Source organism: Hyla sarda, chromosome 8 (assembly GCF_029499605.1).
Source record: "Hyla sarda isolate aHylSar1 chromosome 8, aHylSar1.hap1, whole genome shotgun sequence".
NCBI lineage: Eukaryota > Metazoa > Chordata > Amphibia > Anura > Hylidae > Hyla > Hyla sarda.
This window is the reverse complement of record NC_079196.1, coordinates 63371152-63385881: the sequence shown is the minus strand read 5'-3', so window position 1 is coordinate 63385881 and position 14730 is coordinate 63371152. Positions and strand designations below refer to the sequence as shown.

Below are 14730 nucleotides of genomic sequence, written 5' to 3'. Positions count from 1 at the left end.
AAAGATTTTTAATTGCATATGTTTATTCTTTTTGAAGAATAGTGTTCTAAAATTCTTAAAAGGTGCATCAAAATTTTTCCTTTTTTTTTTTATTTTTATGTTTTTTAAAGGAACCACAGAAAGTACCTGAAATTTCCATAAGTGATGAAACTGGGGAAAGCATAGATCTGCCAGTAACTCCCAAAGACGGTAGTATACAAGTAGATACAGACATGCAGCCTGAATTGCTGGCAGAAGAAGCTGTATCTGGGGATGAATATGAGTGCATATCCCCCGATGACATCTCCTTGCCTCCGCTTGCTGAAACTCCTGAATCCAACCTCCCCCAGTCAGAGACAGAGCAGGATGAGCAACCTTGCTACAGCTCGCACAGCATGCATGTCAGCTCCTACAGCATGCAAATGCACATAAATTCAAGCGGCAAAAAAGTGATGGACAGCTCTGATTTCTTAACACCTGCCACTTTCATTGATATGTCAAATCACAGAAAGGAAAATACTCCTAGTTACACTGAGAGACTCTATTCACCTACTGTTGGATGCAAAGCAGAGTCTCCTTTCTCACACCATTCAACAATAGTAAACGAAACCCGCTATTCCCTAAATACTTCTCCTGCCAAAACAAAACCCAATGCCCACATGATGAACGAGGTGCATGAAACTCATTTGCAGCGCTGTTCTGTTTATGAAAGCACGGAAAAAACAGAACAATTGCATGCCTCTGATAGCACTGCTAGAACTACAGATAGGGTGCATGCTACCCCAGATGAATTCTCTGGTCTCATGTTTCAGTTAGACCCTGCCAAAAGCTGCCAGAGGCATACGGTTACCCAAGAGGCAATTAGAAGTGTCTCAGGAAAACACAACAGTGTTAGTCGGGCAGGGCAAAGTCCTGCCTTCTCCAAGCACCCGCATAATGTAACAGTTAAGGAAGGCTCTCCAGTTACTTTGGAAGTAGAAGTTACCGGATATCCAGAGCCTACACTAACATGGTGGGTAGCATATAATGAAGATAAAGTTTAGACTCATTTATATTTGTGTATTCTTATCTCCTCATTTTGTGTGCACTAGAACTGATATTTTATGTGTTTAGCCTAAACTTCTATCCTTGTTTCTAAAAAATCAGTGTACTGAACCTCAGTTCAGCCATTTAGAATAATGTTTAGATATCCTAGTGACATAGCATCACAATATAGTGACTAGAGCTCCTAGTCATGCAGGTTGGCTCAAACGTTGATCAACAGGTGTAAACATACATTAGGTCAATATTACAGTGTACTAAATTATTTAACCTATTTTTTAAGGATAGTCAAGATAAAGTGGTCTGCTTTATTTAAAAAAAATAAAATAAAATGCCACTCTTGCTCGTGGGTTGTGTCTGATATTGGGGCTCATCCTCATTTAAGGGAGTGGCATGGTTTCTTTAAAAGGAAATATAATGTAAGAAGGGTCCCAGCACTCAAAGATTCTTGCTCAATCTTTATCTTTTTATTTATGCCTCAGCATCGCATACATCACAGTATGCGTTACGGCTCAGCAGTTTTTATCAACTGTTGATAAAGGCTGCTGAGCCGTAACGCGTACTGTGATGTATGCTATGCTATGCTGATTGATACATAAATAAAAAAGATAAAGATTGATCAAGAATCTTTGAGGGCCAGGACCCTTCTTTCATTTTATTTGGATTACCTACTGGTCCACGGGCACCAATGCTTTAGTGCAGTGCCGACCTCTCTCTGACGTGTTTTCTTTAAAAGGAGAGACCCCTCTTTATAATCCCAGACAACCACTTAAGGTGGCCATAAACGTTAGATGTACTGTAGGTTGATGACTGAACAACCGTTGAGTAAAGGTTCGCCCAGTGAGTGATCATTTCACCACTGCAGTCATACACAACTTAGTCTGTACTGGACCTAGGTTCACTGACAACAGATATTTATCTTATAATGACATTTATCTTAGAAACCAAAACTTCATCTGGCCATTCATTCTTATGAGGTTCCCTGAAGACCAGTTTAAAGACCACTGTAACAATACTGCAGCATGGTTTCCATTCTTATACATAGTGTATTTTAACGTCAGCTCAGGTTACTCATACTCCAGTTCCTTATAGATTGTTCCTTTTCTAACACTACATTCCTCAATGACATTTAACTTGAAAACAACCCATACTGTATGTTTGTGCCAAGAAGCAACTCTACAGAGCACAGTTTTTCTGACAGAATACCAAACTGTTTTGCTATTAAACTTATTTTTTTGAGCTATTGTTTTTGTGTGCAATATATGAAAATGATTCTGTGAAAATGTACTGTGGGTCTTCCCCCTTCAGGTCACCTGTAATCTTCTTTGAGATAGGTGTTCAACCATTTAGCTGCCTCCTTTTTCCAAGCCAATTTTCCTTAAACTACAGTAAGGGAGACATTAATGTGGAATTTGTAATAGCCACTTATACCAAAACAAAAAAATACTTGGAATGTGATACACAGATTTTTAATAAAAGTTGTCATTGATTATGATGTTTCATACATGAGTTTTTGACACACATAAACATTCATAGGCGTTTTTTCTAAATGGATTTGGACGTGCTTTGCCAAGTCATTTAAATTCAAATTTTCCCTTCATCAGACAAACAGATATTTTTTAGTTGGTATGCTCATTGCCAAAGGTGCATGCCTTAGATAGGAAATTTTTAAATCATGAATTGTAAGTGTCCTGTTGGGTACCAAAGCACTATAGACAACATTTTTTACACTGATACGCCACCTATAGTGTCAATTAAATAAGACAATAAGACAAGTAACTGAATATGGACAAATCCTCTATATTGAGTAATCCAATCTTCGTATAAAGGAGCTCCAAATTCACTGGAAGCAGAATGTGTGAAAATTTACTAAGGTGAAGGTCATTCACTTAGAGAAAATGTTATGATTCAATGCTTCTAGAGTAGAATATCTCTGTAAAACCGTGTACAATGTAACATACAATTTTCTACTCACAGATTCTGTATCAAATCCAAGGCACATGAAAGTACAGCCTGGGTACAAAAAAATTATATAGCTACCATATTACTTATGTACATGAGGCCAAAGTGATGTAAACAAAATAGAAATATACTTTGTGAATTAGTGTTTCATAACTGATCTATATTTCTTAATTGCCACACTGACATGTTTTCACCCAAACAATTAAAGAGGCTTTCCAATTTAAATACAAACTTACTGCCTGCTCGGGGTGTAAAATATAATAAAATATAGTATAGTCTTCTTGCTGAGACCCAAATCAATCAATCAGTGTGTTCAGAACTTCATCTGGAGAGCAGGGACAGCGCATCATTAGGGGGGATAAACAAAGGCACCAGGCAGACTGGAGAGCTGACACTGAAATCAGCAGTAAGTATAGTGTATATTATTATTTTTATCCCTAGCCATAGAACAGGTTCAACTCTTTTTATTTGCCCCTAAAACCTTGCCTAATGCTTTCCCTTTATTGTACTCCATGTTATAAAGTATTCTCTATACCATAAAGTATTCTCTCTTAAAACTCAAGGACTAGTTAGAGAATAATTAAGGTTGATGGATGCTATTGACTTTAAAGGGGTACTCCAGGCCCTAATACATCTTATCCCCTATCCAAAGGATAGGGGATAAGATGTCTGATCATGGGGGTCCCATCGCTAAGGGTCCTTTCAATCTGACATTCAGCACCCACCTTTGTGAGCTCTTGGCAGCGCTGGAGGCTCCGAGTGTGCAGCGTGATGACCACGGGGCCGGAGTATTGTGACGTCACGACTCTGCCTTGTGTGATCAGGCATCTTTTCCCCTATCCTTTGGAAACCAGGAAAGGTTAAAGGACCTTAACATGTATAGCTTGGAAGAAAGAAGAGACAGAGGGGATATGATAGAAACTTTTAAATACATAAAGGGAATCAACACGGTAAAGGAGGAGAGCATATTTAAAATAAGAAAAACTACCACAAGAGGACATAGTTTTAGGGGCAAAGGTTTAAAAGTAATGTCAGGAAGTATTACTTTACTGAGAGAGTAGTGGATGCATGGAATAGCCTTCCTGCAGAAGTGGTCACTGCAAATGCAGTGAAGGAGTTTAAAGATGCATGAGATAAGCATAAGGCTATCCTTCATATAAGATAGGACTATTGATAGGATTCAGATTATTGGGCAGACTAGATGGGCAGAATGGTTCTTATCTGCTGACACATTCTATGTTTCTATGGATAGAGGATAAGATGTATTAGGGCCGGAGTACCCCTTTAATGGAATACCACAGAGGTCCCTGTTATTTCATCCCGCATATGTCCTGAGTGAAGGCAAAGATGAAACACTTGGCCTCTGTTTGCCAATAGAAGGGGTCTATGGATCCATTTAACACATGCAAAGGAACCTGTCCCACCATTTGCGTTAAACAGACTTGGCTGTATACTGCTTAAAGCAGAAAAATGCAGTCAATAAAAACTATTCTGCATGTTTGATGAAAACCAAGAATCCAATGTGAATAAAGCCTAGAGTTGGTCTATGCAGTACTTCAGAGTATACAGTTGTGAGAGGATATGGAAGAGGGAGAATGTTAATGTCTATGGATGTATCCGACATCAATGGTTGCTATATAAGAACACTGTGGTCCCTGAGATGAACTATAATAGAAACTGTAGTATAAATATAGAGTGCTTAATTTACCTTGTCATTTGCTACTATTGTTTTGGTCAGAATATATTCATAGAAATGAAGGACAGTAATGTGTACTATGACATGTTATATCAATCACGAGTCAGGAACATCTCCCAAAAGATGTTTAACCTTGAAATGTCCATGGCCCAGAAATGTCATGGTCCAAGTACAGTGTAAGTGAAGACGGCTAAGCTCCTGGAGGGCACACAGAGAAGATTTATTGAGATTTTTTTCTGTTTTAATTGTAAAAATAAAACAAAATAGAGACAAAATGAAGGGTGAGATTAAAGAGGTTCTCCAGCAAAAGAAACATTTGTTTAGTGTCAAAAAGTATATTAAATATGGAACTGTATAGAAAACTGTATGCATTGACTTAACATTGTAAACTGTATGTCAAACTCATCATCCAGTTTAGTCCGTTTTGCATTTCATATGGTTTTGTCAGGTTTTCTCCTGTACCCAAAACTGTAGTCTACCACATTTTTTGGTCTGGGTGAAAACTGTATTAAACCGTATATGTTTTTTTTTTTACATGGGAGTCAATGGGAACCATACAGAACTGTATGTGCGTATGGTTCCATCAGGTTTTCACCATACGGTTTTTGACTTTGCACAATTTTTTTCTTGGAATTTCAATCAAACAACTGAAACTTTATTCAAAATGGAGTGAAAAGTTAAAAAAGTATATGTTTTTTCAAAAACGGATGCAACCGGACATCATTTTTCAAACCGTATACGGTTTTCAACCGTATATGGGTTAAAATTTGTACACACTTTTTGATACAGTTTAGTCAGGTTTTGAGGAATCCGTTCTTCATCAAAAACCTGATACGGGAACTGTATTGCAAAAACGTGGTGTGCATGCACCCTAATGCAATATTATTAGCCATACTGCACAGATATAATTTGTGCTGTCTCCCTTTTAAGCTGTGATGTCACATCACAGGCTCTGAATGAAGAGCTCCCATGCCTTCCCCATGCCATTTCCCCTCAGCACAGGATAATACCACTGATGAAAAAAGAGGGAGCTGGTATTACGGTTTATTAGATTTATGGCTCCTTAGCAGGGGCATCCCTAGAGCATTTGGCACCCGGGGCGGACCCTTTGTTTGGCACCCCCCCCCCCCCTTAATTACACCCCCCTCCCTTCCCCCCCCTCTAATGGTAAATATATACCACCACACAGTAACTGCATAATACCACCATATTGTACTGAATAAAACTACTATACACAGACCAGTTGTTACGCCTAGCGCTCCGGGTCCCCGCTCCTCCCCGGAGCGCTCACGGCGTCTCTTTCCCTGCAGCTCCCCGGTCAGTCCCGCTGACCGGGAGCGCTGCTCTGTCATGGCCGTTGGGGATGCGATTCGCACAGCGGGACGCGCCCGCTCGCGAATCGTATCCCAGGTCACTTACCCGTTCCCGTCCCCTGCTGTCATGTGCTGGCGCGCGCGGCTCCGCTCTCTAGGGCGCGCGCGCGCCAGCTCCCTGAGACTTAAAGGGCCAGTGCACCAATGATTGGTGCCTGGCCCAATTAGCTTAATTTGTTCCCACCTGTTCCCTGGCTATATCTAGTCTCCTCCCTTGCACTCCCTTGCCGGATCTTGTTGCCTTAGTGCCAGTGAAAGCGTTCTTTGTGTGTTTATATCCTGTGTACCAGTACCTTTGCTATCTCCCTTGACTACGAACCTTGCCGCCTGCCCCCGACCTTCTGCTACGTCCGACCTTGCTACTGCCTACTCCCTTGTACCTCGCCTATCTTCTGTATCTTCAGCAGCCAGAGAGGTGAGCCGTTGCTAGTGGATGCGACCTGGTCACTACCGCCGCAGCAAGACCATCCCGCTTTGCGGCGGGCTCTGGTGAAAACCAGTAGTGACTTAGAACCGATCCACTAGCACGGTCCACGCCAATCCCTCTCTGGCACAGAGGATCCACTACCTGCCAGCCGGCATCGTGACAGTAGATCCGGCACAGGATCCCGCTGAGGTTCCCCTGCCAGTTGCCTCTGATATCACCACGGTGGTCGCCCAGCAAGCCCGACAGATCGCCCATCTAACCCACCAGATGTCAGAAATGTCCACCATTGTGCACCAACTTCAGTCGCAACTTCATCAGCAATCATCTCCTCCGCCAGCTCCTGCACCCCTTCCGCAGCGAGTGGCCACTCCTAGCCTCCGCCTGTCTTTGCCGGACAAATTTAATGGGGACTCTAAGTTTTGCCGTGGCTTCCTTTCGCAATGTTCTCTGCACTTGGAGATGATGTCGGACCTGTTTCCTACTGAAAGGTCTAAGGTGGCTTTCGTAGTCAGCCTTCTGTCTGGAAAAGCCCTGTCATGGGCCACACCGCTCTGGGACCGCAATGACCCCGTCACTGCCTCTGTTCACTCCTTCTTCTCGGAAATTCGAAGTGTCTTTGAGGAACCTGCCCGAGCCTCTTCTGCTGAGACTGCCCTGCTGAACCTGGTCCAGGGTAATTCCTCCATTGGCGAGTATGCCGTACAATTCCGTACTCTTGCTTCTGAACTTTCCTGGAATAATGAGGCCCTCTGCGCGACCTTTAAAAAAGGCCTATCCAGCAACATTAAAGATGTTCTGGCCGCACGAGAGACTCCTGCTAACCTGCATGAACTCATTCATCTAGCCACTCGCATTGACATGCGTTTTTCTGAGAGGCATCAAGAGCTCCGCCAGGAAAAAGACTTAGATCTCTGGCCACCTCTCCCACAGTCTCCACTGCAATCTGCGCCTAGGCCTCCCGCCGAGGAGGCCATGCAAGTGGATCGGTCTCGCCTGACCCTGGAAGAGAGGAATCGCCGTAAGGAAGAGAATCTTTGTTTGTACTGTGCCAGTACTGAACATTTTCTGGTGGATTGCCCAATCCGTCCTCCACGTCTGGGAAACGCACGCTCACACTCAGCTCTCGTGGGTGTGGCGTCTCTTGATGCCAAGTCGGCTTCTCCACGTCTCACGGTACCTGTTCGGATTTCCACTTCAGCCAGCTCTCCCCTCTCAGCCGTGGCCTGCCTGGACTCTGGAGCTTCTGGGAATTTTATTCGGGACTCCTTTGTGAATAAATTCCGTATTCCGGTGACCCGTCTTGTCAAGCCACTCCACATTTCCGCGGTCAACGGAGCCAGGTTGGACTGTACCATACGTTTCCGCACGGAGCCCCTTCTTATGAGCATCGGATCTCACCACGAGAGGATTGAACTTTTGGTCCTCCCCAATTGCACCTCGGAAATTCTCCTTGGACTTCCCTGGCTTCAACTTCATTCCCCAACCCTGGATTGGTCCACTGGGGAGATCAAGAGTTGGGGGTCCTCTTGTTCCAAGAACTGTCTAAAACCGGTTCCCAGTAACCCTTGCCGTAACTCTGTGGTTCCTCCTGTATCTGGTCCCCCTAAGGTCATTAAGGACTCTGCCTGCCACAGGAAATGCCCCTCCCCCCCTCCCAGTTCCATCAGGCAAGCTTCTGTGTCCCCTCATGGCCCTCGTCCTGGTGTCACACTGCCCCGTGCCAGGTCCCGCCCTCTGCCCTCTCTCCCCATTCCTACTCCTGCGGTTCTGCCTGCCGTTGAGGAATCCCTCCATCCTTTCCCGGTGTCCTCATCCCAGGGGAGGCAGTTACCCGATAAAGAGAAGGGGAGACCTAAGGGGGGGGTACTGTTACGCCTAGCGCTCCGGGTCCCCGCTCCTCCCCGGAGCGCTCACGGCGTCTCTTTCCCTGCAGCTCCCCGGTCAGTCCCGCTGACCGGGAGCGCTGCTCTGTCATGGCCGTTGGGGATGCGATTCGCACAGCGGGACGCGCCCGCTCGCGAATCGTATCCCAGGTCACTTACCCGTTCCCGTCCCCTGCTGTCATGTGCTGGCGCGCGCGGCTCCGCTCTCTAGGGCGCGCGCGCGCCAGCTCCCTGAGACTTAAAGGGCCAGTGCACCAATGATTGGTGCCTGGCCCAATTAGCTTAATTTGTTCCCACCTGTTCCCTGGCTATATCTAGTCTCCTCCCTTGCACTCCCTTGCCGGATCTTGTTGCCTTAGTGCCAGTGAAAGCGTTCTTTGTGTGTTTATATCCTGTGTACCAGTACCTTTGCTATCTCCCTTGACTACGAACCTTGCCGCCTGCCCCCGACCTTCTGCTACGTCCGACCTTGCTACTGCCTACTCCCTTGTACCTCGCCTATCTTCTGTATCTTCAGCAGCCAGAGAGGTGAGCCGTTGCTAGTGGATGCGACCTGGTCACTACCGCCGCAGCAAGACCATCCCGCTTTGCGGCGGGCTCTGGTGAAAACCAGTAGTGACTTAGAACCGATCCACTAGCACGGTCCACGCCAATCCCTCTCTGGCACAGAGGATCCACTACCTGCCAGCCGGCATCGTGACACCAGTATACTATACAGGATCTGTACACAATATAAGTGATTATATACAGGACCATATGGCGGTAGATATCAGCTGTACACAGGATGTGTACACCATATAAGTGATTACAGTTAACTTTTGGGACTCACAATTACGTATTTTCTGATCACCGGCATCCTCTTTCCTTTTCTTCTCCGTCCGGATAAGACCGCCAGTGGATCTCTTAACATCAGCAGGACAAACATGTCAGACTCTGTATTTGCAGACCCTGCACAGTAAAAGGGCAGGTAGGTAGGTAGCCAGGTAAATAGGTAGATCAGAAAGCCAGATATGTAGGTAGGTGACAAGCCAGGTAGGTAGATGGCTAGCTAGGTAATTAGTATGAAGGCCAAGTATGTACATTGTTAGGTAGCTGGGTATGTAGGTAAGTAGTTAGGCATCCAGTTATAAAGTTAGGTAGCCCCCCTTCCCTGTAGGAATAGGCAGCAGAGCTAACACTCTCCCTTCCCTGTAGGTATAGACATCGGAGTTAACCCCTCCACTTTCCTGTAGGTATAGGCAGCAGAGTTAACCCCCCTTCCCCATAGGTATAGGCAGCAGACTTAACCCCCCTTCCCCATAGGTATAGGCAGCAGAGTTAAACCCCATTCCCAATAGGCATAGGAACAGAGTCAACCCCCCTTTCTCCTTAGGAATAGGCCGCAGAGTCCCACCCACCCCCTTTCACCATAGGTATAGGCAGAGTTACCCCCCCCCCCCCATTCCCCATAGGTATAGGCAGCAGAGTTAAACCCCCTTCCCAATAGGTATAGGAACAGAGTTAACCCCCCTTTCTCCTTAGGTATAGGCAGCAGAGTCCCACCCACCCCCTTTCCCCGTAGGTATAGGCAGAGTTAAACACCCCATTGCCCATAGGTATAGGCAGCAGAGTTAACCCCCTTCCCAATAGGTAAAGGAACAGAGTTAACCCCCCCTTTCTCCTTAGGAATAGGCAGCAGAGTCCCAGCCACCCCCTCCCCCTTTCACCGTAGTTATAGGCAGAGTTAAACCCCCCCATTCCCCATAGGTATAGGCAGCAGAGTTAAACCCCCTTCCCAATAGGTATAGGAACAGGGTTAACCCCCCTCTTCCCCATAGGTATAGGCAAAATTACCCCCCCCCCCCCTCTTCCCCATAAGTATAGGGAGAGTTACCACCTCCCCTTTCCCCATAGGTCTAGGCAGAGTTACCCCCGCTTTCCCCATAGGTATAGGCAGAGTTACCCCCCCCCCCTTCTCCATAGGTATAGGCAGAGTTACCCCCCCTCTTCCCCATAGGTATAGGCAGAGTAACCCCCTCCCCCCTCTTCCCCATAGGTATAGGCAGAGTTAAAAAAATAAATGATGCTCGCCAGATATCCCATGCAGTGATCTCCTCAGCAGCAGGGGCCCACGTCTTCTCCCCTCCACAGTACACGTACTGCGTGCTGCATGGGGGCGGAGGTCACGTCTCCTCTGTGTAAGTTGCAGATGCGGCTCAGACAGAGGGGACGCCTTCTGTATGTGTGTGTGTCGCATATACCGGAGAAGGCAGCGCTCTCTGCTGGGGATCTGGGATGAGTGTCCCGGATCCTCAGTAACGGAGGCGGCGGGCCCTTAACCCAGCCGGGCCCCTCGGACAATGGCGGGCCCTTAACCCAGCCGGCCCGTTGGACCCCCCCCCCCCCCCCCCGGTACGCTACTGCTCCTTAGATCATGGTGAAGAACATGAGTACTGCATTAAGAGCCAGTGACGTGAGATACAACACAGATAGAAAATCTTTGCACTATGGCTAATAACATATAACTAAGTTGCTTTATTTTACTCAGGTTGTTTCTTTGACCGGGCAATCCATTTAAGGGAAGAAGAGGAGTGATACTTTCTTTGTGTGCAATTTTTTCGTTTATTGTTCCTTTAAAAAGACTCAAGGAAGGTCTGCAGAGTACTTGTTTAAATGATAGTACCTTGCCTTATCTCATCTTCTTACTTTAGGACCTGGTAGAGTTTCCATCAGACTTTCTAATATGTTTGATAGCAAGAATTGCAGTCTGCAGAGCTAATGAACAAACCCCCACATAAATCCGACAGCCCCTATTAAAGTCAACATCTATTTAAAGACAGATCTGACACAGCTGTTATAAACAGAAGCCATGAGTCTAGTGTGAACAGAGCCTTAGTGGAAGCCATGAGTCTAGTGTAAACAGAGCCTTAGTGATGTATTTACTGCAGATAGCCATGAAGAGGCAATGAAAATACTTTCATTTGTCAAATCATTCTAGCCTCTTATACTCTCTTACCATTGTCATGCCTCTGAAATGTCTACATGTTTATGAAACACAAATGGATTAGTACAAACTTTATTTTGTAATATGGGCTTTTCCTTCTTTTTTCTTTGGTAATTATATTACTAACCTAAAATTGTTAGTTTAAAGGAACCTGTCAAGATGAATAAGGGTACATTCACACCATGTTCGTGAGATCTGGCTACTGGATCCTGCTAGGAAATTTCAAAACCAGGTGCTCCCATATCACAGCCTGATCGGGTCCAAATCTCATAAATTTAAATGCGCCAACTGGAATCAGATTCCTGTCAGCTCCTTTTTGGCCTGTATCCGTTTTTTGTGGCCGTTCTGATCTCACAAACGTGGTGTTTGCACCCTAAGTTGTCTGTGCTGTCAAATTGAGTTATAGAGCAGGAGGAGCTGACCAGATTGATATATAGTTTTGTGTGTATGGGGGTGTTGATCGTTGATTTCTTTAATCAAACTCCTGCTCATTCTGGGCTTAGGATCTGGTCACTAACCCTAAATACAATTTGATAAAAGAAATAAACTGGCAAGCAACTTAAACGAAAAACTTTCTTTTGACAGTAATCAAGGTTTTAAACTCAACAAGGGGGACGTGCACCATTTATAGAACTGAAGTGCTCCATGTCAGCAGAGATGGCTTCCAGATTAAGTAAGGTTTTGGATAGTAAAGCAGATTTAGGCTGCCCAAACTCAACATGGAAATGAATGGTCAGTTTGAATGTAAACAGACTGACTTATCATTTTAATACATAATACTTGAGTTTGTAATTTTCTTCTAATTTAGCAAAGTTAACCCAGTACAGGATCTCAAGCTACAAGAGAAGGGACAACACAGGAAAGATCCAACTGGGCACCTCATTTTAAAGCAGATTTGGCCACCCAAGAAAGGTCTGTGTACTATTGTTAGATAGCAATGCAGTCTCTCTGTAGATGGGACTTCTACTTAGGTCCTTTCAATCCCAAACCAGTGCCAGCTCCAACCATACAATAACAGCTGGATGGCCTGCCTCTATGCTACTATATATTTGGTTCCAGCAGTATTTGCACTGTGCCACAACTTTCATAAATGAGCCTCTGTACACCACCACAATGGGTATGAAAGAAAGCCATTGCTGCTATTACAATAGTGCTGGTTCCTGTTGATCTGGGCTTTCTGATGATACACAAGAAATTCCCCCTCAACCAAACAATGGCAGCAACAATGACCCACCTCATGGTTGAGGGAGAATTTCCTGCGTGTCGAGATGTTACCAGCACTATGAAGCTAAGCAGAGCATCAGGGAAGGTGAGTCGGGATTATGTTTAATTTTCAAGGCAACCTAAATGCTAGAAAAACATTCCGATATTTAACAAAAATACTGCATCAAAAGCTCAGGGGTTACAGAAAATTTTACATAGTGCAATCATTTTTATACTTGCAATACTTTGCAGCCAATACCTGCCTACAGTTTAAAATCCATGGGCATCACCAAAATTATTAATTATGATGCTCGGTTTAAGTGCAGCTGGCACCATCAGCTAGGACATAGGGAGATAACAGGGACCACACCTTTGTATCCTTTGCCCGCAGCTTGTAAACTGGTTTTGTATTTAGGCTGAACAGTCGGAGGTGCCCACTCCCTGGGAGGAGAGGAGGCTTGTTGAGGCTACTGGGATGACCGTGGATATAAGTTCACAAGCTGCAGGCATAGAAGACAAAGATATTGAATACAAAGATATTCTCTGTTTCATCTCCCTGTGCCCTAAGAGATGGTGCCATAACCTCTGTATCTCTCAGCTATCTTTAACAATATTATTGCAAATTCTCCATGGATATTTACCATTTTAATAATATTTTCAGTATAGAGATAGCCACATTTATAAGAGGGGCTAAAAGCAGTTGATTTCCCAGAAATCTGAATTCAACTTCTATAGAGTCATTTGAATTATAAAATATTTAAGGGACTATTCAAGAATAGAAAAAAAGAGCTAATTTGTTCCAAAAACAGCATCACACCTGTCCTCAGGTTGTGTGTGGTATTACAAGTTGGGTCTATTTACTTCAATGGAACTGAGCTGCAATACCACACGCAACCTGAGGAAAGGTGCGGTGCTGTTTTTGGAACAAATTAGCTTGTTTTTCTAATCCTGGATAACCTCTTTAAAGGGGTACTCCGGCGCTTAGACATCTTATCCCCTATCCAAAGGATAGGGGATAAGATGCCTGATTGCGGGGGTCCCGCCGCTGGGGACCCCCGTGATCTTGCATGCCGCACCCCGTTTAAAATCAGTCCCCGGAGCGTGTTAGGGGGCCGGAGTGTTGTGACGTCAAGGCTCCGCCCCGTGTGACGTCACGCTCCGGGGACTGATTTTAAACGGGGTGCGGCGTGCAAGATCACGGGGGTCCCCAGCGGCAGGACCCCCGCGATCAGGCATCTTATCCCCTATCCTTTGGATAGGGGATAAGATGTCTAAGTGCCGGAGTACCCCTTTAAGGAAAAATAGGAGATTACCTCACTAGATGAAAGCTTTGAAAAACACTTTCCTTCTTTCCTTTGGTCTGGTGAACTCTGATGTTGCACCATTGCAATCTGCAGCCTAAATCTGTCCTGCACAGTGTGCCACTCGAATGCAGTCCCTCATTGCCTAATCTAGCACTGTTCTTTTATTGTGTATAAGATTTTATGTGATACATTTTACCTATGCATGCAAATTTACAAGAAGTAGTAGATACACTAACAACTCACACATTGTCACCACTGCACAATAATTCTTTATTACTGTGTTAACATTCCACTTTTATCTGCAGGATAAGGAGGAAAGACAAGAATTGACATGAATAGTTTTCTATTTCGCTGTATGTATTGTTGCATTTTGAACCTGCAACAAATAAAATTTTTCTGCTTCAGGTACAGAAAGAATAAGAGACACTCTACGGGTGACAATCTTGTCGACCATGAAAAGCAACCAAGCCAAGCTCTTATTATACAGGAGGAGTCTGACAAGGAAACTGGCCAATTACTAGGTTGGACCTCAGTCTATAAAGCCACCATCACTCCCATCAGTGATGCCAAGCTGACAGAAAGCAGAACACCAGGGGTTTCAGATGTTGATTGGATAACACTTTTTGTCATCTATATCTGTGTGTCAGTCATGTATTGGATACTTTGTTAACTAATGCACTGCTTCACCATGACTTTAGAAGGACATTTTGTATCCCAACTACTTTTAGACTATCCTTTCCTAACTTCAAGCCAATAAAACTGAGCTGAAAAGTTCACAATGCCAATATATATATATATATATATATATATATATATTTTTTTTTTTTTTTTTCCTGGGTCGCTAGTCATTGTAGTCCCCTGCTACTACCTACTGTAATC

General features: G+C 44.6%; 1 protein-coding gene across 5 annotated transcripts in view; it reads left to right on the top strand.

Moving 5' to 3' along the window:
• Nucleotides 1-14525, top strand: part of CCDC141 (coiled-coil domain containing 141) — a 290158-nt gene extending 275633 nt beyond the window's left edge. For all 5 annotated transcript variants that reach the window (XM_056534334.1, XM_056534335.1, XM_056534333.1 and 2 more), the window contains 2 exons: nucleotides 111-991; nucleotides 14257-14525. In XM_056534334.1, the coding sequence (XP_056390309.1) occupies nucleotides 111-991; nucleotides 14257-14521 (1146 nt within the window). In that variant the 3' untranslated portion in view covers nucleotides 14522-14525. The remainder of the gene's footprint in view (nucleotides 1-110; nucleotides 992-14256) is intronic.
• The last annotated feature ends 205 nt before the right edge of the window (nucleotides 14526-14730 follow it).